At 58.4% G+C, this 20,257-nt stretch overlaps 1 protein-coding gene across 1 annotated transcript in view; it reads left to right on the forward strand.

The window, feature by feature from the left end:
* Window positions 1-20,257, forward strand: part of DNAH1 (dynein axonemal heavy chain 1) — a 72,447-nt gene that overhangs the window by 45,977 nt on the left and 6,213 nt on the right. Inside the window, exons 38-64 of the mRNA XM_070390701.1 lie at window positions 286-480; window positions 569-688; window positions 924-1,082; window positions 1,181-1,285; window positions 2,589-2,729; window positions 2,834-2,994; window positions 3,468-3,625; window positions 3,939-4,112; window positions 4,878-4,916; window positions 7,682-7,860; window positions 8,860-9,090; window positions 9,967-10,163; window positions 10,631-10,766; window positions 11,695-11,903; window positions 12,131-12,302; window positions 13,284-13,475; window positions 13,829-13,939; window positions 14,385-14,570; window positions 14,979-15,170; window positions 16,458-16,625; window positions 16,715-16,906; window positions 17,100-17,231; window positions 17,741-17,866; window positions 18,480-18,599; window positions 18,720-18,869; window positions 18,987-19,147; window positions 19,907-20,132. Coding sequence (XP_070246802.1) covers window positions 286-480; window positions 569-688; window positions 924-1,082; window positions 1,181-1,285; window positions 2,589-2,729; window positions 2,834-2,994; window positions 3,468-3,625; window positions 3,939-4,112; window positions 4,878-4,916; window positions 7,682-7,860; window positions 8,860-9,090; window positions 9,967-10,163; window positions 10,631-10,766; window positions 11,695-11,903; window positions 12,131-12,302; window positions 13,284-13,475; window positions 13,829-13,939; window positions 14,385-14,570; window positions 14,979-15,170; window positions 16,458-16,625; window positions 16,715-16,906; window positions 17,100-17,231; window positions 17,741-17,866; window positions 18,480-18,599; window positions 18,720-18,869; window positions 18,987-19,147; window positions 19,907-20,132 — 4,332 coding nt within the window. The remainder of the gene's footprint in view (window positions 1-285; window positions 481-568; window positions 689-923; window positions 1,083-1,180; window positions 1,286-2,588; window positions 2,730-2,833; window positions 2,995-3,467; window positions 3,626-3,938; window positions 4,113-4,877; window positions 4,917-7,681; window positions 7,861-8,859; window positions 9,091-9,966; window positions 10,164-10,630; window positions 10,767-11,694; window positions 11,904-12,130; window positions 12,303-13,283; window positions 13,476-13,828; window positions 13,940-14,384; window positions 14,571-14,978; window positions 15,171-16,457; window positions 16,626-16,714; window positions 16,907-17,099; window positions 17,232-17,740; window positions 17,867-18,479; window positions 18,600-18,719; window positions 18,870-18,986; window positions 19,148-19,906; window positions 20,133-20,257) is intronic.

The raw sequence follows: 20,257 nt of genomic DNA on the forward strand, positions 1-20,257 counted from the left end.
GAGCAGAGCATAGCTCCCATCAGATTTCCCCAGGGCTCTAAGGACCCCCAAATGCCCTGACCCCAGACCAGAGAGCTCCCAGGAATCTCCTGACCTCATGTTCCTCCTCGGGGCTCAAGGGAGGGCCAAGGGGTTCCTGCATCCCCCACCCCAGCACTGCTCCTGGCCCACTGCTGGCCACTGCCCACAGCTACAGGATGAGCACCCCGCCCCATGGCCCTGCAGCCCCTTTCCTGGCCCTGGGGCTGGCAGCTGGCCCACTCACACAGTTCATTTTGGTGCCAGGAGATGACCATGATGTTTGAGGTGCAGGACCTGGCAGTGGCCTCACCGGCCACTGTGTCCCGCTGTGGCATGGTGTACCTGGAGCCCAGCATCCTGGGGCTCATGCCCTTTGTCGAGTGCTGGCTGAAGAAGTTCCCTGCCGTGTTCAAGCCCTACCACGATCACTTCAAGACCCTCTTTGTCAACTTCCTAGAGGTAAGTGAGGCCACAGTATGCCTGGCCCGGGCGTGGCAGCAGGGCGCTGTGTCCGCCAGCCACGGGAGCTGGGTGCCATCCCCTGCAGGCATCCATCACTTTCGTCCGGTCTTCAGTGAAGGAGATGATCGCCACAACCAACAGCAACCTAGTCATGAGTCTCCTCAAGCTCTTGGACTGCTTCTTCAAGCCCTTCTTGCCTAGAGAGGTGCGGCTCTAAGCAGGGGGCTCGTTCCCTGTTCTTGCCTGAGGCCCTGAATCCCAGTCCAGCTTCCGGGAAGAGGGAATTGGATTGGCTCACCTGGGTCATGGGAACACCCTGCGCATTCTGCTGTAGACACACACTGTGCAGTGGAGACCAAGGGATGTCCCCCACCTGCCAGCTTTCTCAGGCCGCTCAGTACTGTTCCTGCTTAGCTTGATGCTGTCCCCTCTGTCCCCAGGGCCTCAAGAAAATACCTCCCGAAAAGCTGAGCCGCATCCCAGAGCTGATTGAACCCTGGTTCATCTTCTCCCTAATCTGGAGTGTGGGTGCCACAGGGGACAGCGCCAGCCGGGTCAGCTTCAGCACCTGGCTCAGGGTCAAGATGATGGTAGAAAAAGTAAGAGGGATGTGTGTGCTGAATGCTGGGTGTTCTGGGACAAGTAGCCACACAAAATACTGGGCCTCACAACCTGACTTTCCTCCTGGTTCTCACAGCTGACCATGCAATTCCCGGAGGAGGGGCTGGTGTTCGATTATAGGCTGGAGGACGCTGGCATCAGCAATACGAATGATGAGGACGAAGAGGAGGAGGGAAAGCAGGTGACTGCAGGCCTGCCCCCAGGGGACAGGACAGGGAGGGCCCCACTGGCTGGTGGCTGTCCTCCTTGGTGAATAATGACTAGAGAGAGGAGGCCGTGTTAACGGCCACAGGTGTCAGGCTAGGGATAGGTGCGTCATCTTGTGAGTCCTCACAGACCCGTAGGTGTTTATTTCCCAAACAAGGAGACGAAGGCTCAGAACAGCCACACCCAGCTAGTCATTGCCGAGCTGGACTTGAACCTGGATCTAGAAGATGTTGAGCACCTCCCTTCTCAACCATACGCACTGTCTCCTCTTTGCTGATGTTGAGTCCAGGATTGGTTGCCTCCGTTTTACTTAAAAGCCCCATTTGCCGGCCAGTGTGGGTCAGTGGTTGAGTGTTGACCTATGAACCAGGAGGTCACGGTCCATTCCCGGCAGGCACATGCGCAGGTTGCAGGCTCGATCCCCTGTGGGAGACAAGCAGGAGGTAGCAGGTCAATGATTCTCTCTCATCATTGATGTTTCTATCTCTCTCCCTCTCCCTTCCTCTCTGAAATCAATTTTTAAAAAAATATTTGTTAAAGCCCCATTTGTCCAGGCCTGGGCTTCCCAGGAATGGGAGGGCAGGTCCATGGCCTGCCTCACTGTTCCCATCCCTCCTATCAGCCAGTGAGGACTCCATGAACCCACCTCATGCCAGGATCAGGATCAGCTCAGAAGGAGGAAGGGGCAGAGAGGCATCTGCAGAAATGGTCACAGTGCAGGGTCCTCCTGGGAACCTCACAGGGCACATTTGTGTCCCATGGTCAGAACTGTTCCCAATGGGGCATGTCTGTGAGTGTCCCCCATCAGGGAAGTCTGCAAGCTGGGTCAGGGCTGTGGGTAAAGGGATTCATGCAGGTAAGGATGGTGGAGGAGACAAGGCCAGGTGACCTCTGAGTGTCCAGGTGAAGCCAACACCCATGGCTCTGGCCCCCATACTCTTGGACAGCCTGAAACTACACAGCAAAGACCTTTTCATTCTGTGTTGTTCAATTCCCAGAGTATCTCCTTCATGTAGAGACCTATGGACTAGCAGTTCCTGGGGAGCCTCCCACTGGAGGCAGCTGTGTGCAGAGAGACCTCCCATTCCTGGTAGTTTGTTCTAGAAGCCCCCTACCCAGACAGAGGGTGGGGCATGGGGCCTCCTATTTCTGTCAGAAGCAGCCCCTCACCTGGGCCTTCTTGCCCAGGCCCAGCAGTGCAGCTCCTTGCCTTCCTGGTGCACTTGGTCGGGTGGGGAGGGGTTCCCGGCCCACCCCTGAGCCACCTGTGGTTCCAGGTTGCCTGGGTGAAGTGGATGGACTCTTCGGCTCCGTTCACCATGATGCCAGAAACCAACTACTGCAACATCATCGTGCCCACCATGGACACCGTGCAGATGTCCTACTTGCTGGGCATGCTGCTCACCAACCACAAGCCCGTGAGTGCCCCACCGTGCCCTGCCTCCCCCTACCCCAAGGCCCAGGTCGGGGTGGCTGGCCCCGGCTCTGCACTAGGCCCTGTGAGAGACCCCCACTCTCCCAGGTGCTGTGCATCGGGCCAACAGGCACGGGGAAGACCCTCACCATCTCGGACAAGCTCCTCAAGAACCTGCCGCTGGAGTACATCAGCCACTTCCTCATCTTCTCAGCCCGCACCTCGGCCAACCAAACCCAGGACCTCATCGACAGCAAGCTGGACAAGAGGCAGGCACTCCTCGTTCCTCCCTAGGCTCCAAGGTCCCCCCAGCCTGGCGGAACCAACGGTTGTCTCCCCTCCCCACCAAATTATGCTCCTGGGTTTGCCAGAAACCTCCCCAGTGGTGGGTGGGGGGGTGGGAGGGGAGAGATAGCTGGGCGGGGAGAGATAGCTGGGCTCCCTTGACGACTGTTCTGGAGCCTTCTTCCATCGGGAATTCCTACTGAGCCCTTTCCCACCTGCTTGCCTTGGGCAGGGCCTATTATCCATAGGCCTGGGAGGCAAGACACCTTGAGAGAGACCAGACTTAGGGCAGCCAGGTGTGATGTACCAGGACACTCAGGATGGGACAAGGGACTACTCAAGAGATCCAGCAATTCAGATGAGGCCAGAGTTGATGAGGGCTTTCCAGAAGTTGCCCCTGGATTCCCAGAGGACCTGGTGTCCATGGGGGCCGGGTTCACATAGCCCCTCCCCATAGGCGGAAGGGCGTGTTTGGACCGCCCCTGGGGCGTAACTTCATCTTCTTCATCGATGACCTGAACATGCCAGCCTTGGAGACCTATGGTGCCCAGCCGCCCATCGAGCTGTTGCGCCAGTGGATGGACCATGGTGGCTGGTACGACCGCAAGAAGATCGGTGCGTGCCGGCCGGCCTGGGGCAGTGGCGAGTGGGTAGGGCCGGGCATTCCTTCGTTAGGCACTGTAGGCGCTTTTAGAGGGTCCACAGAAATGTTTTAACGTATTTCAAAATCATGGGGCACATGAACTTTTAGCTCAAAGAAAATTTAATGCATATGAATATATTTGTCTCTATACCCATGCTGTTGAAAGTTAGCACTTTTAATCTTTTTTAATGGAGGAGGAGGCCCATCAAGACAAAAGTGCCTGGGGCCCACGTGTCATACTGCAGCCCTGGGCAGGGCCCTCCTGACTTCCTGCCTCCACTCCAGGAGCCTTCAAGAAACTGGTGGACATCAACTTTGTCTGCGCCATGGGCCCCCCGGGTGGAGGCAGGAATGCCATCACTCCACGGCTGACACGCCATTTCAATTACCTGACCTTTGCCGAGATGGACGAGGTCAGCAAGAAGTGCATCTTCTCCACCATCCTGGGCAGCTGGATGGGTGAGCAGTGGGCAGGCGTGGGGGAGGCCATGGCAGAGGCAGAAGCCCCGGCCAGATAAACGACACCAAGGACAGCCGGGCAGCTGCTGGAAAGGGTGGAGGGCTGAGCCACTGACCTGGCTTCGCCCCTTATTTAGCTCTGTTACCTTTGCAAATGCACGACCCTCTCTGTGCCTCAGTTTCTTCCTCTGTAAAATGGGCAATAATATTAGTACCCACCACTCCAAGTCCTGAAGGTTAAGTAAGACATTGCACGTAGAGCATCTAGCATGAAGCCTGGCAGGTGGTGACTGCTAAATGTGATATATACATATGTACACATATGCATTTACCTGCCCGAGTACCCACGTATCCGTTAGTACTTGCTCGGAAACTCTGGTGGAAGGATTTGCTTTTGGAACTCGGGAAAAGCCATCAAGATAGAATGGCCCTGATCCTTCATGGGGTTGGGGGAAAAGTCCACCCAGGAGAGAGTTTTCCCCCACCAGCCCACCTCCCACCCAACACACTCTGTCTGTGAGCTCCACTTGGCACTCTGCCAGGTTATGGATGATGGGAGTCCAGCCTTCCTCAGGCTTTCTGTCTTTCAGCCTTGCCTATCCTGCCCCCAGGTGCTATAGGCCAGGTGTGCCTACATGCCCAGCTTAGGGGTGGGGACCACATTGCTCGGGGCGGAGGGTCAGTGGCTACTCTCGGAGCAGCCAGCCAGGTGGGCAGCAAGGGGCCCACCTAACTCTGAGCTCATGTCTCTCTCCCACCCTCTAGCTGGACTCCTCGGAGAAAAGAGTTACCGGGATCCCGTGCGTAAGTGCAGGCCTGGGTGGGACGGGGCTCTGGTTCTGGGGTGAGCCTCAGGCTCCAGATGGGTGTGGCTGAGGCTGGGGACCAGACCCCAGTGAACCATCCTCAGGCTCCTCTGGGGACCTTGGGCCTTTGCTAGAGCAAAGGTTAGCACCGAAGCGACTGCCTTCCTAGGCTCACTCACCCCTTCTTCTAGCCGTCAGTCCTTCAGTGCCTGGGGTAGTGTCAGGCCCATAGTAGCAGCCAAGTATGGAATAAAGGATCCAACAGTCTCCCCCCACCCCCACCCCCGTGTGAAGAGGCAGAGGCTCCAAGGAGAGCCAGCCTATCCGAGGGGCAGCATGGACCAAGAGCTGGGGGACTTGCAGGGGGTCGGGCATCCCTCCTGAGGCAGCTCACACAGGGCAGGTCTGCCGGTCATTGCAGCAGGGCTGTGGACACTCCAGAGCTCTGTCCCATCTCATCCCCCCTCTGCTCCCCCTCTGTCCTCCCTCTGTCCCCCCTCTGTCCCCCCTCTGTCCCACCTCTGTCCCACCTCTGCTTCCCCCCTGTCCCCCCTCTGTCCCCCCTCTGTCCCCGCTCTGTCCCCCCTCTGCTCCCCCTCTGTCCCCCCTCTGTCCCACCTCTGTCCCCCCTCTGTCCCCCCTCTGTCCCACCTTTGCTCCCCCTCAGCTGAAAGAGGCTATCAGCAGGCAGCGCCCTCGCTCAGCTCCCACATCCCCTCTGACCTGCACCCAGGCCTCCCTCAGGGTTCTCTCCTGCAGTCTTTCCTACTTCCAGGAATGAACTTCCCTACTTCCCCATGCGGCCAAGCCCTCCTCTGAGGCCTGAACCCCAGCCCCTGCTGCCTGCTTGAAGACCTGGCTCCACCCCACCTCCAGCCTCTCCAACACCAGCAGCCGCTCCTGCAAACATGTCTTGATCTCTCTCATCTTAACAACAAAAAACAAAATCACCTCTTTAGGCCCCTTCCCACCTGCCCAGGGCATCACTCCATTTCTCAGCTCGCCTTGGCAGAAAAACTCCTCAAAAGCGCTGTCCCTGCTGCTGGCTCCAGCCCTTTCCTCCCACGTTCCCTTGAGCCCCTCCACTGCCCTGGGAGTGCTCTTGTCACAGTGCCTCGTGTGGCCAGACCAAAGGTCAGCTCTGGGTCCTCCCCTGCCCTGGTTGTGGGCAATGACCCAGCCTCCTCCTCAGGTCCCCCCTGCCCTAGCCACCCCTCCTTAGAGTGACTGGGGCTTGCTTTCCAGCCTCTTCCCCTCTGACCTCACTCCCCTGCCCACAATCTCATCCTGCCCCAGCAATGCAGCCCATCCCAGTGCTGACCTCTCTCCCGAGCCCTGACCCCACTTGGCCTCTTAGATGTCCACTGGGCATCTCAGACTGGACATGGCAGGCCCAGGCCCTCTCATCTCAGGTGATGGCAGCTGTGTCCTTCAGTCACTTGGGACAAGAGCCTCGGCGTCCTCCAGACTCCTCTCTCTCACACCACATCTGTCAGGAGGTCCTGCTGACTGTCCCTCCAGAACCCACCCAGCCACCCCCATCCTCACTCACCAGCCATAGCAGCAGCCCTCTCCCTGGTCCCCTGCTTCTGCCTTCACCCCCTGCATCCATCCATTGGTCTTCTATCTGTTCTGTCTGTCTGTCTGTCCATCTTCTACTTGCTGCCAGAGGGACCCATTCAAATGTTAAATCAGATAACGTTCTCTCTCCCTTTCTCTCTCTGTCTCTGTCTCTCTCTCTGTCTCTGTCTCTGTCTCTCTCTCTGGCAAGCCTCCCAGTCCCAACAGTGGCAGGCAAAGCCACCCCATCGGCCCTGGTCCTTAACGCCCCAGGTATGCCCGCCGCAGGGCCTGTGCCCAGCCCGCAGGGCCTTCACCCTCATGGCTCTCTCTCTGGAACACTGTCTCCAGTTCTGGGGCTGCTTGCACTTCACTTTACATTTCTGCTTGAAGCCCCTCCTCCGTGAGGCTTATGTCAGAATCCCCCACCCTGGCTCTCCCCAACCTCTCTCTGCTACCAGCCTCTCCACAGCACTTTCTGTCCCCTGCTTCTGCCCACTTGCTGGTGGGTCTGTCCGTCTGTCTCCGCACGAGCATGCTCGCTTGTTGAGTGAGGAGTGTCGGTGCCCAGGACCCGGAGCAGCACCTGCGTGTGCAGAAGAACCCTTTACTTTTCCCACTTCCGGGGCCTCCCTCTGCCCCAAGTTCCTGCTGACAGAATTGTGGTTCCCAACAAAGAATTAGATCGTTTTCAAAGAACAAGCAAATGGGTCGCTAGTAGTGAAGAGGCAGGCAGGCTAGAGGCTGTACAGCTCCAAGGTGAGCCTAAGGGTTACAGCTGAGCTCCAGCCCCACTATGTTCCCTGTGAAGTCCCATGTGGACCATGTGACTCTCCCTGTGCATGGCTCAGAACTGGCATGTTTCAGGTACGGGACACAGTCCCCTAGGGCAAGAGAGTCATGGCCCTCCCAGCACTGAATGCATCCCAGTGCCCAGCGCACAGACGGCTATGCCAGTAATGAGGATGCAAAAGGGGGGAGCTCAGAGCGGGAAACTCCCCACCCTGAGGTGGGGGCCATCAGGAAGGCCTGGCGGAAGAGATGGCATCCGAAAGGAGCTGAAGGGTGGTGGAGTCCAAGCTGCCACCTGAGGAAGGGGTGTCGGGGTGAGAACACAGCACCAGCGAGGGCAGGGGCCAGGGTCTTCAGAGGCTGCACAGGGAGCGCCCGCCGTGTGACCCAGGCCCTCTCCTGTTCCCATAGCCGGGGCCCCCAACATCGCCCACTTCACGGATCCCCTTGTGGAAGCTACCATCATGGTGTACTCCACCATCACCTCCCAGCTGCTGCCCACGCCAGCCAAGTCCCACTACACGTTCAACCTGAGGGACCTCTCCAAGGTCTTCCAGGGCATGCTCATGGCCGACCCAGCCAAGGTCGAGGTGAGGCTCTGGCAGGCCCTCCCCAGTGTCCAGCTGAGAAGTGCCCGCCCTGCCCTCCCTATCCTCCCCCGCCCCCCAATTCCAGGCCTCCCTGCCCAAACTCCCCGCCCTGATCAAGCCAGGCCCCAGGGTGTTGGTGCAGCTGAGCTCCATCCTACAGGGCAAGCCCATGCCTAGCATGGCAGCTGTGACAGGGCCACACAGAACAGGGCAAGGCCAGGCAGAAAGGGCTCCTGATGGGGCCCTGGGTGTCAGGAGATTTGCAGGGAGAGTGAGGGGAACGCCTTCCAGGAATGAAAGGCACCTCGGTGGAAGGAGCAGGAAGTACAGCAGGGAGCAGGTGTCAGGGGTGCTGGACAGGCTCAGGCACACTGTGGGCTGCCAGGGGGACAGCATCCCAAAGGAGATAGGAGCCAGTGGGTGGGCGGGGACAGATCTGCATAATGGAGAATTGGTGGGTCAGTGTGTGTGGAGCCCTGGGACCAGGAGAGACAGTGAACAAGACAGGAGCCCCCTGACCCCGCCAAGCTATAACCAAAGGAGTTGAGAGAAGAGCCTGGGGGGTTCCTGAGGGTGGTCTCATCACCCAGGGGAGGCGGGGAGCTGGGATGGAAGTGGCAGCAGAGACAGAGATGGGGGCAGAGTCAGAGGGGTCAAATCGGTGGCCTTTGCTGAGTGGTTAGATGTGACGTACTGGGAAGGAGTAAAAAGAATCAGGCCTTCCTCCCAGGCTTAGCGTGTGGGAGCCACGGGAGCCATTACAGGGGAGACGTGATGACCGGCTGAGGGAGCTGGGTGCCCAGCAGGCAGCACTACAGGGCTCGGCCCTCAGCGGGTCAGCAGGTGTGCCTCCAGCAGCCCCTGCAAGGCCCTCACCTGGTCTCCATGCAGGGCCAGGCCCGAGGTTCTGCGGCTCCTCCCACCCTCCCAGCCCTGGCGCTTTGAGGGGTGGCTGAGGCCCCCGGGCTGAGGCGGGCACTGATGCTGGGGTGGCCACAGGACAAAGTACAGCTGCTGCGGCTATGGTACCACGAGAACTGCCGCGTGTTCCGTGACCGCCTGGTGAACGAGGAGGACCGCAGCTGGTTCGACAAGCTCCTGGAAAGCTGCATGGAGGAGTGGGAGGTCACCTTCGACGAGGTCTGCCCCTTCCAGCCCATCCTTTATGGGGACTTCATGTCACCAGGCTCTGACGTCAAGTCCTACGAGCTCATCACCAGCCAAAAGAAGGTAAGGGGCCTGGCTGCTACCCCACCCCTGGTGGGGCTTCCTCATTCTGTACCCCTGGGACCCAAGCCCTCTGCAGCCGGTGGTAACCGACCGAGCATCAGGACCTGGGTTAGGCCAGTGGTCGGCAAACTCATTAGTCAATAGAGCCAAATATCAACAGTACAACGATTGAAATTTCTTTTGAGAGCCAAATTTTTTAAACTTAAACTATATAGGTAGGTACATTGTTATTAACTTAATTAGGGTACTCCTAAGGCTTAGGAAGAGCCACACTCAAGGGGCCAAAGAGTCGCATGTGGCTTGTGAGCCGCAGTTTGCCGACCACTGGGTTAGGCCAGTTCTGGAACTTCTGGCAGCATTTGCCTCAGTCCTGTCTCCTCACCTGTCAGGTAGGTACGGTTGGCTCTGTTGGCCCAAGTCCGTGGTTCAGCTGAGACAGGCTCTGTGAACAGGGACCTGCTGTGCCTGTTTGGGGGGCTCTCATCCACTCACAGAGGGCCAGCAGGGTCCCTGGCCCGGGGCTGAGGTAGGGCTCAGGGAGACAGGAAGAGGTGGTCAGAGGCTTAGGCTGTGAGGCTGTGAGCCTCCTGGTGGCCTCGCTCCACACCTCTCCCTCGTTCCCAAGAGTTCCCACCAGGGTCCCAGGTCAGTACGTCCTGGTGAGCCCCAGAGACAGAAGGCAGGGTTCTGACCCTGAACTTCAGGCCTCCGTGTGTCCAACAGGTCAAGCCTCATCCAGGCAGACCTGGCATCTTCAGGCCCAACACCCTTCCGCGCACAGCGGAGCGGGGCAGGCTGTGGGCAGGAGCGCCTCCCCTCGGGGCCCAGGGGCACAGACAGAGAGGGAGGTCCCAGCTCCCCCCACCCCACCCCCAGATGATGCAGGTGATCGAGGAGTACATGGAGGACTACAATCAGATCAACACCACCAAGCTGAAGCTGGTCCTGTTCATGGACGCCCTGAGCCACATCTGCCGCATCAGCCGCACCCTGCGCCAGGCCCTGGGCAACGCACTCCTGCTGGGCGTGGGCGGCAGCGGACGCAACTCCCTCACACAGCTCACCTCGCACATGTGAGGGCCCCGAGCACGGCGGGCAGGGGGCAGCTGGGGGCAGACTGTCGGTTCCATCCATGTCTCCCACAGTGCTGGGGAGGCAGGGCCGCCCCACACCAGACCCGCCCAGCCCACGGGCTTCTGGAAGGACTGAGAACTGGAAGGCCCTGGGCCCAAGAAGAGGCAGCAGCAGTGCCCTGTGCCGCTGAGAGGAGGGGGGTACATGCAGTCATCCAGGAGGGGTGCTTGGTGGCGGCGGCCATGGGCCTGCTCTAGAATCAGAGGTGGGAGGGAAGGGCATTTCAGGTCTAGGGAACGGCTTAAGCAAAGGTCTGGAGGCAAGAGAGCAGGTCAGGGCCTGAAGAGTCTGCAGATATGCTCGGGGTGGAGCATGACAATGGTTGACTAGGGTCGGGGTGAGCACCTATTAGCACCTCAGCACTTGGTCCCAAGCTTTGTCACACCTCTTCCCAACTCATCTCCAGGGCCGAGTACGAGTGCTTCCAGATTGAGCTGTCCAAGAGCTATGGCATGGCTGAGTGGCGCGAAGATGTCAAAAAGGTCTTGCTCAAGGCTGGCATGCAAAACCTGCCCATCACCTTTCTGTTCTCGGACACCCAGGTGCCACCACCATGGGCAGTGGTCAGGGTTCAGGGTGGGTGGATATAACCCCATCCAGTGTGGCATCCTGGAAGGTGGTCTCAGTCCTTCATGCCCAGGGCACTGCCAATGGGGTGGGTCTTAGGAGGGATGGTTGGGACCAGGGGGACCCACAGATGGGTGGGTCAGGCACATGGGGCATAGGTCGTTACTACTCCCCAACTGTAAAGAAGGCCCCTGGCACTGTAGCTGACCACAAGCAGCACCCACTCACTGGCCAACAGCTTCCGCCTCAAGGACCACCCAACTTGTGCCCAAAGTGCTGTGCCCATGGCTCCCCCTTGGGGGCTGCTCCCTCCGGAGCTCCCTATGCGTGAGGCCTCTCCCCACGACTCTGAGAGGAGAGGTTGTTGCTCTGGGGCCTCAAGACAAATAGAGCAGAAATTAAACCTGGCTGGTGGTCAGGGTTGGGCAGTGGCTAAATCCCTGGGATGTGCCCCACCCTGACAAGGACCCCTCTGCTCCTACTCCTGGACTCCCGCACAGAGTCCGCCAAGGGAGCATGCCCTCTGGCACTGGCACTGGCGCTGGCCAGACTCTGACCATATGAGTTGGGCCAGGACCCACTTCTGCCTGTGGCCAGGTTTCTTCCTGTGAGAAAACTGAGACATGGAGAGGCAGGAAAAACAAACAGGAAGATGCCACATCTCCCGCACAGAACCCAGGGCCTTTCCCGCAGCACAGTGGTGATGCCCAGGGTCTGCTGTAGGGCAGGCCTGGATGCAAGCCCCAGACCACGACTTGTGAGGTCCCTTATGTGACCCTGGGCTTCTGTGAGACTCGGTGGCAGAAGGGGCTGTTGTGAAGGTCCAGTGAGACCATGGTAGTGGAGTCTGACACCCGGGAGCCATCTTCAAGGCTCAGCTCCCCCACCCCCATCCGTCCCCAGATCAAGAACGAGTCCTTCCTGGAGGACATCAACAACGTCCTGAACTCAGGGGACATTCCCAACCTCTACAACCTGGATGAGCAGGACCAGATTCTCAACACCATGCGGCCCTACATCCAGGAGCATGGCCTTCAGCCCACCAAGGCCAACCTCATGGCTGCCTATACTGGGCGCGTGCGCAGCAACATCCACATGGTGCTGTGTATGAGGTACTGGCAGCCATCACGGCCACACAGGGACAACAGGGCTGGGCGGGGTGCACTTGGCCAGCCCTGAGGAGAAATGGCCTGGGCCTTGCCACCATGCCATTGGGTCTGGGCTGTGTGTGTTGCCTCCTGGCTGCCATGCCACTGGGCTATGGAAGGGCCCTGGGTCCTGGGTTCCTGAGGGTGTAAATCGGTGTCTCAGCGCCTCATTTGGACTCCTGGCCCTCTAGCCCCATCGGAGAGGTCTTCCGAGCTCGCCTAAGGCAGTTCCCGTCCTTAGTCAACTGCTGTACCATCGACTGGTTTAACGAGTGGCCGGCGGAGGCCCTGCAGTCTGTGGCCACCATATATCTGAATGAGATCCCAGAACTGGAAGCCACCTCTACAGTAATTGAAGGACTGGTAAGTGTCTTGGTTAGAAACAAGCCATCAGGGGGAAATGTTTAGGTTTGGGCTTGGGGTCACCGAGGCCTGGGTGGGAGTCTTAGGCCCACCACTGATGGTAAGTAAGCCTTTAAGTAAACAGCTTTACCTGTCTAAGTCTCAGTTTCCTCATCTGTATAATGGAGTGCCACAAGGTCATCACGGTGATGTAGGAGGTTGGGCAGTTAGTTACCATCTATCTTATTCCCTGAGGGCTTTGTGGCAGCTTTCTTCAAAGAACTCCCTGTCACAGCCCAGAGACCACAGATGCAGTGGGAAGGGGGGAGGCTAGAATGGTCTGGTCCAACCTGAGTGACAGTCACATGAGGGCCAAGAGTTAGGGTGAACCCATTCCCCATTTCCCCTCAGTTGTGCTGAGGCCTTGGGCCCTCCCATACCTCAGATCCAGTCTAAGAGGGGACCTCACCTTAGGACTCTTAAAGAGAGGCAGGTCATGGGGGCTGTGACTGGGCCAAGAGCTGGGAAATAAGATGCCTAAGTCCACATTCAAAGTCAGCTCTGCTCTGACAGCCCCTTAACTTCTCTGGGTCATGGATTTTTTTTTAAAATGTCTTTATTGATTTCAGAGAGGAAGGGAGAAGGAAAGATAGAAACATCAATAATGAGAGAAAATCTCTGATTGGCTGCCTCCTACACAACCCCTACTGGGAATCGAGCCTGCAACCCGGGCATGTGTCCTGACCAGGAATGGACCCCTACCTCCTGGTTCATGGGTTGATGCTCAACCACTGAGCCACACCGGACAGGCTGGGTCATGGGATTTTTATCTGCAGAATAAGTGAGGTTGTGAGGTCATAGGAGAGTGAGTATGAGGGACTTCGAGGTTCCTGCACATGCTCTCTTCTCCGGGCCAGGCTATAGTGGCTTCCAGGGCACCCTGGTACCCTCTCTTTGCCGGGGGCTCTACAAGGCTATCATCAGTGGTCTCCCACCCCACAGATTCAGGTTTGCGTGTATATTCACCAGTCAGTGACCAAGAAGTGTGTCGAGTACCTGGCCGAGTTGGCCCGACACAACTATGTGACCCCTAAGAGCTACCTGGAGCTGCTCAATATTTTCTCCATCCTCATCGGGCAGAAGAAACAGGAGCTTAAAACCGCCAAGAACCGCATGAAGAGTGGCCTGGACAAGGTGAGCTGGGGTGGAGCGTGTGGGCAACGGCCAGCTGCACGTGGTTCTGCCCCCTCAACCTTAGCCCTGATCCAGGCAGCCAGCCTAGCCTTTCATTTGGCAGCCGCAGTGTTTAAACGGGCGGCTTCCTTCTTTATCAGAAGAGCAAAAGCTGCCAGCCCAAAGGCAAGGCCAAAGCAAATCTCTCTACAGATTCTCAGAGGACTGCGCCCTTCTTCTGGGGTCCACTGGGCAACCTTGGGGACACTGAAGCTGCCGGCCACATCCTCTGTTAGTGAGGACAGCCCTGCAGAGCCCTCCTCCTGGTCCCCTGTCACACCTGATTTTTTTTTCTCTGTGCCCTCCAACCCCAGCTGCTGCGAACTTCGGAGGATGTGGCCAAGATGCAGGAGGAGCTGGAGATTATGCGCCCCCTGCTGGAAGAGGCTGCTAAGGACACCTTGCTCACCATGGAGCAGATCAAGGTCCGGGGTGTTCCCCGCCAATCCCTGCTGTCTGACCCCTGCAGGTTGCTTAGCTTCCTGGCAGAAGTAGTCCTGCTCTACAAGTCAGTGTACTGAACCTTTTCCCAGCAGATGGAGAGACAGGGAGCAGGGGGAGGAGCGCCTTCTCTGTCTTATATGGAGGTGCCCTGCGGGCTTAGGGGGGCCCGCCCATAGGGCTGTTGTGCTCCAGCCTGTAAAACCGGAGCCTCAGGCCAGGCGACAGGGAGCACTCAGGATTAGAAAGGGCTCTTAGCATTCCAGATCTCCAAGGCCTGTCAAAGCTAAGAGGGTCCTGGAGGATGGGGCAGTCCAACCCTCATTTCCTTCCACCTGAGGAGACCGAGAGGCAAAGAGGAGAAAGGAGAGGGCACACCTGTCCCTGCCACTGGCCACCACCTGGGCCCTCCCTGCCTCTGGTCCCCAGGTGGACACGGCCATTGCCGAGGAGACCCGGAAGTCAGTGCAGGCAGAGGAGATCAAGGCCAACGAGAAGGCCCAGAAGGCACAAGCGATTGCCGATGATGCCCAGAAGGATCTCGATGAGGCACTGCCTGCCCTGGATGCAGCCTTGGCCAGCCTGCGCAACCTCAACAAAAATGACGTGACTGAGGTGGGCGGCCAGGCATCTCCCGGACCGCCCCCTGGTGTTTCTTCCTGGTGCCTCTTGGGCCCTGGTGTCCAGGCCCTCCCTCTACACATCCCTTGGGGGTCATGTGCCAAGAGGTGATGGTAGAACTAGAGCTTGAACCCAGCTACCTACCCTTCTCTCCTTGTACGAGCCCCAGGGCCCTGGGAGGGCTTTGGGCCCTGAAAAGTCAGCATCCAGGGTTTTGTGGCCAGGCCTGGGTACATGGAGGGGCAGTGGGCTGAGGCCAACCTCAAGGTCTCCAAGCACGCCCTTTGTCTGTGGTGGTAGAGACTTGGTTGGTGGGGCCCACCCTGCCTAGCAGCTGTCCCTACCCAGGGTACCCACTCAGCAATGGGTTTCCCCCTTCTCTACTCCTGGCTGGGCTCACAGGTGCGTGCCATGCAGCGGCCTCCCCCAGGCGTGAAGCTGGTCATAGAAGCTGTGTGCATCCTAAAGGGCATCAAGCCCAAGAAGGTTCCTGGAGAGAAGCCTGGCTCCAAGGTGGATGACTACTGGGAGCCCGGCAAGGGGCTGCTGCAGGACCCCGGCCGCTTCCTGGAGAGCCTCTTCAAGTTTGACAAGGTGAGCATGCCAGGCACCTGGCCGCCAGGGAGTGAGGGCTTCCCAGCTGGGCAGTGAAGCGGGGAGAGGAGCCTGCCCCACCACAGTCCTGGAGTCTGTCCTATCTCCCTCTGCCTGCATACACACAGCCTTATGGCCACAGAGCTGACAGAATCCAGATCTTGATCTGGAGGACCTCTTCACCAACAGACGGGTATGGAGGAAATCAGGACCCGGGCAGTCTCCTATGCCCATAGACATCACCCCCAGTTACTCCCAGCCTGGAGATTCTCGAGACCTTTCCTCCCTGCGGCCCCCATGGCCTTGGCCTAGACCAGCCGTGGGCAAACTACGGCCCTAGGGCTGGATCCGGCCTATTTGAAATGAATAAAACTAAAAAAAAAAGACTGTACCCTTTTATGTAATGATGTTTACTTTGAATTTATATTAGTTCACACAAACACTCCATCCATGCTTTTGTTCCGGCCCTCCGGTCCAGTTTAAGAACCCATTGTGGCCCTCGAGTCAAAAAGTTTGCCCACCCCTGGCCTAGACATTCACCATCTGCTGGATCATTGCCTCGGCCTCTCAGCCTCAGCACCTGAGATTAAGCCTCCCCTGTTTGTCTTTGGGTTTTTCTCCGTCTGTCTGAGGCTCTCCTTGTCCATGGGCATATGCATTCTTGGGAGCCGCTCCTGGAGGGCCCCTTTTCAGCCCAGAAATTGGCTAGGGGGCAACTATCTGTCTCATGTGGGCCACCCAACACCACACCAAGTGTTGGTGTTGGGGCCCCAGGCACTTCCTGGGGTGCACTGGAAGGCAGTGGGACCCCCTGTGAGCTTCCCCATCTCTCTTCTTCCATCGGACTGGAAACCAGAGGCCCCACAGGCCTAATTAAGCCCATATCAGGAGTGCTCAGGGCCAGTGCTCAGGCTCCTGGGCCCATCCTGCACTGCAGGGGTGGAGTCTCCGGGGATGGGACAAGAGCGCCAAGGCATGGTGACCTCTGGGGCAGGGATTATTATCCTTGAAGCAGCCCTAGGTGAGTTTAAATGGGGCCTGAGTATTATCAGAGCTTGAGGCTGCATCATTTCTCAAATCTCCAATTGTGTTATCTGAAATCCTGGAACATGGAAGTTTCTCTTCTGGCCAGTTTTTTGGATCATTTTTATCCTCCAAGAAAGACACCTGTACTGAGGCCTGCACAGAGCGTGGGGCGCAGAAGCAGGATCCGGGTATCCTTTAGCAGCCCACTACCCTGTCCTCCCTGGGAAGTAGCCCTCTGAGGCCCATGGTTTCCATGTCCAGGACAACATTGCGGAGTCGGTGATCAAAGCCATCCAGCCGTACATAGACAATGAAGAGTTCCAGCCCGCCGCCATCGCCAAGGTGTCCAAAGCCTGCACCTCCATCTGCCAGTGGGTGCGCGCCATGCACAAGTACCACTTCGTGGCCAAGGCCGTGGAGCCCAAGCGGGTGAGGGCTGGGTATAGCTGGGAGGCAGGGGAGAGGGGTGAGGGCTCCCCAGGGCACTCAACAAGCTGTCCCTGTGCCCTGTCCTGCAGCAAGCCTTGCGGGAGGCCCAGGATGACCTGGAAGTGACACAGAAGATCTTGGATGAGGCAAAGCAGCACCTGCAGGAGGTGGAGGACGGCATCGCCACGATGCAGGCCAGGTACCGAGAATGTGTCGCCAAGAAGGAGGACCTGGAGCTGAAGTGTGAGCAGTGTGAGCAGCGGCTGGGCCGAGCTGACAAGGTGCACACACCCCTCCGGAGAGGGCCTGTAGACATGGCCTGGCCTGTACAGGGGCAAGAAGGGTCTGGGTGGTGGTGGGGTGTTAGGGTGGCTGTCTGCAACTCCTCCCCAGCAGCCGGGGGCTGCCTGGGCAGGGACACCCAGGCCCCTGGCCTAGCCTCCCAGAGCCCACCCCATGGGGCTCCCTCTGCAGCTCATTGGAGGTCTGTCGGATGAGAAGGTGCGTTGGCAGGACACAGTGGAGAACCTGGAGAACATGCTTGACAACATCTCTGGAGATGTGCTGGTGGCTGCCGGCTTTGTGGCCTACCTAGGCCCCTTCACGGTAAGGAGCCCCCAACCCTGCCTGGGCAGCCTCACCTCCCAAAGAGGCTCCATCTTAAGGCCTCACCTCCCTGAGGGGCAGCCTGTGGGCAGCTCTTTCCTCGCTCACTCATTCAACAAGCACTTACCAGGCGCATGTCTGAGCCAGGTGCTGTTCTAGGCACTGAGGATATAGCAGTGCATGAGAGAGCCAGAAAACCCACCCTGGTGGGGCTGGCCTTCCGGTGGGAAATGTGAGCTTGCACTTTCGGGCTTGCTGTGTGCATGTCATTCTGTCCTCACAGATGCCCCGACAGTGGGTATTGTTACGCCTACCCCTGTTGCACAAATGTGGGGCTGAGGTTTATGGAGGCCAAGGAATTCACCCAAAGTGGAACTAGAGTGCAGATGCCGGCTCCATGTCTGAGCTCTGACCTCTGTGTACAACTGCCAAGTGCTGGGGTGTGGAGGGAGGTGGGAGGGTATCACAGGTGTCGTGTTGGGGTGGATCTGAGTCTGGCATCTCCCCAGGGCCAGTACCGCACAGTGCTCTACGACCAGTGGGTCAAGCAGCTCGTGGCCCAAAATGTCCCACACACCTCCGAGCCTACGCTCATCGGGACACTGGGGAACCCCGTGAAGATCCGCTCATGGCAGGTACGCGCCGGGGTGGGGGGAGGGGGGCGGTTAGAGCGACTGGGCTGGGCCTGTGGTAGGGTACGAGCTGGGCCAGGAACCTCCTGCCTCTCTCACCCTCTTTCCTTCATCTGCTCAGAGATGCTACCCCTAAACCCACCCAGGCCCAGCAAGAGGGTGGTAGTTAGGAGAGGAGAAAGCTGAGTGCAGTGTGGCTCAGATGCTAGCTAACTGTGGGCAGAGAATTCAAGGAGTGCTTGAAAAGTGGGGGTGAAGCTGGGGGAGCAGTGTCTGGAGGGAGGGTCTCAGCTAGACCCTAAGGATAGGTAGGCACAGGGAGAGAACCAAGAAGCAGTAGGCAGAGGTCAAAGGTGGATGGGCTGGGAAGGCCGATGGGCTGCAGGCTCTGTGGCGATGGTCCAATGGAGAACTCAGTAGGCAAAAGAACAGAGAAGCCCAGTGAAGGAGGGTGTTGGGACTTAGCCTAGGAGCACACTGTCACCTGCCCTCACCTCCAAGGGCACAATAAGGAGAGGACAGGCATAGCCAAGCATGGGGTTGGGAGTAGCTGTTGCCCCAGCTGACACTGTTCATGGGAGAGCCCCGGCCCACTCTGGCGCTTGGTGCCCCACAGATCGCTGGCCTCCCCAACGACACGCTGTCAGTGGAGAACGGGGTCATCAACCAGTTCTCCCAGCGCTGGACCCACTTCATCGACCCTCAGGGCCAGGCCAACAAATGGATCAAGAACATGGTAAGTCTATCTGCCAGGTGCCACCACCCCTCCCACCAGGCTCAGCAGGCACGAGAGGAGTAGCTGAGCCTCAGGGTGGCTCTCAGCCCCCACAACCCCTCCCTGTCCCCATTCCCACAGGAGAAGGAAAGTGGGCTGGATGTGTTCAAGCTGAGTGACCGCGACTTCCTACGCAGCATGGAGAATGCCATCCGCTTCGGCAAGCCCTGCCTTCTGGAGAATGTGGGTGAGGAGCTGGACCCCGCCCTGGAGCCCGTGCTGCTCAAGCAGGTAAGCCTGCAGCGTGGGTGGGTGCGAGTGGACTGATAGCCCCCCTTCCCCCCGACACCATGCGGCACTGACGAAGCCTAAGCCACAGACGGCTCTTGCCTATCCCGCCCACCACAGACATACAAGCAGCAGGGGAACATAGTGCTGAAGCTAGGGGACACAGTGATCCCCTACCACGAGGACTTCAGGATGTACATCACCACCAAGCTGCCCAACCCACACTACACACCCGAGATTGCCACCAAACTCACCCTCATCAATTTCACCCTGTCGCCCAGGTAAGCCACCAGCCCCCAGGCTCCCAAGTATCAGCTACACCTCGGCCTATCCAGCTGCCCCTCTCCTACCCTCAGATCAGGAGTCATTGGGTCTTTCCCCCACTCAGAGGCTCTGCCAGCTTCCTCCAGGCCTTTCTAGCCCTTCCACCAAATAGTATTTGCACTATTTCCATCTAAAACCCCCACCCCCAACTCATCCTTATCCCTGGTCAAAACCCTACCCCCAGCCTCCCTCAAGAGCTCTTGTCTCTTCCCCTGCAGCTCAGCCCTTTGCAGGCCCTTGTGCACTCACCGCCCAAGCTGTCCTGGAGCCCTGGGTCAGGCACGCTCGTGGTCCCTGTACCCTGCCCTGGCTGCTATGAGCCAGGCACTAGGGCCTTCATTGACCACCCACAGACCCCAGAGGCATAGTGGCCACTGTGAACCTCTCCAAAGAACAGGGGGTGGAAACACCCTTAAGCCTGTCCCTCCTAGGCACCTTCAGCCCCTTTCTGCTGAAAGGGAGTTTTTTCAGAGACCCCAGTAGCTCACACATCCAACTGCCTGGCCCCTGCTGGGTTCCAGGCTGCCACCCAAGGTCTCTGAGAACTGATCACTTTAAAAACAGGCTTGGCATTATATCTGCAGCCTGAGACAGGTTAGGCCTCCCAGGCTAATACCAGCAGGCACTTTGCTCTTGGAATCCAGGAGCACAGATAGACAGGGGGCTGCCACGGGGCCACCAGGTATTACAGACAGGGTGTTCCCCGCCCCTGCCAGTGGCCTAGAGGACCAGTTACTAGGCCAGGTAGTGGCTGAGGAGCGACCCGACCTGGAGGAAGCCAAGAACCAGCTGATTATCAGTAATGCCAAGATGCGCCAGGAGCTGAAGGACATAGAAGACCAGATCCTGTACCGGCTCAGCTCCTCTGAGGGTAACCCGGTGGATGACATGGAGCTCATCAAGGTGCTGGAGGCTTCCAAAATGAAGGCTGCGGAGATCCAGGTGGGCCACTGCCTGCCAACCCTGCCTGCTTCTCCCCACCCTGCCTGCCTCTCCCCACCTGCCCCAGGCTGAGCTCCTGTCCCCACCCACCTCTACCTGCTGCTCTTTGCCAGCCTACCTGGGTC

The sequence above is a fragment of the Myotis yumanensis genome, unplaced genomic scaffold (genome assembly GCF_028538775.1).
Source record: "Myotis yumanensis isolate MYYU_CA2020_CCGP unplaced genomic scaffold, mMyoYum1.0.hap1 SCAF_14, whole genome shotgun sequence".
Taxonomy (NCBI): Eukaryota; Metazoa; Chordata; class Mammalia; order Chiroptera; family Vespertilionidae; genus Myotis; species Myotis yumanensis.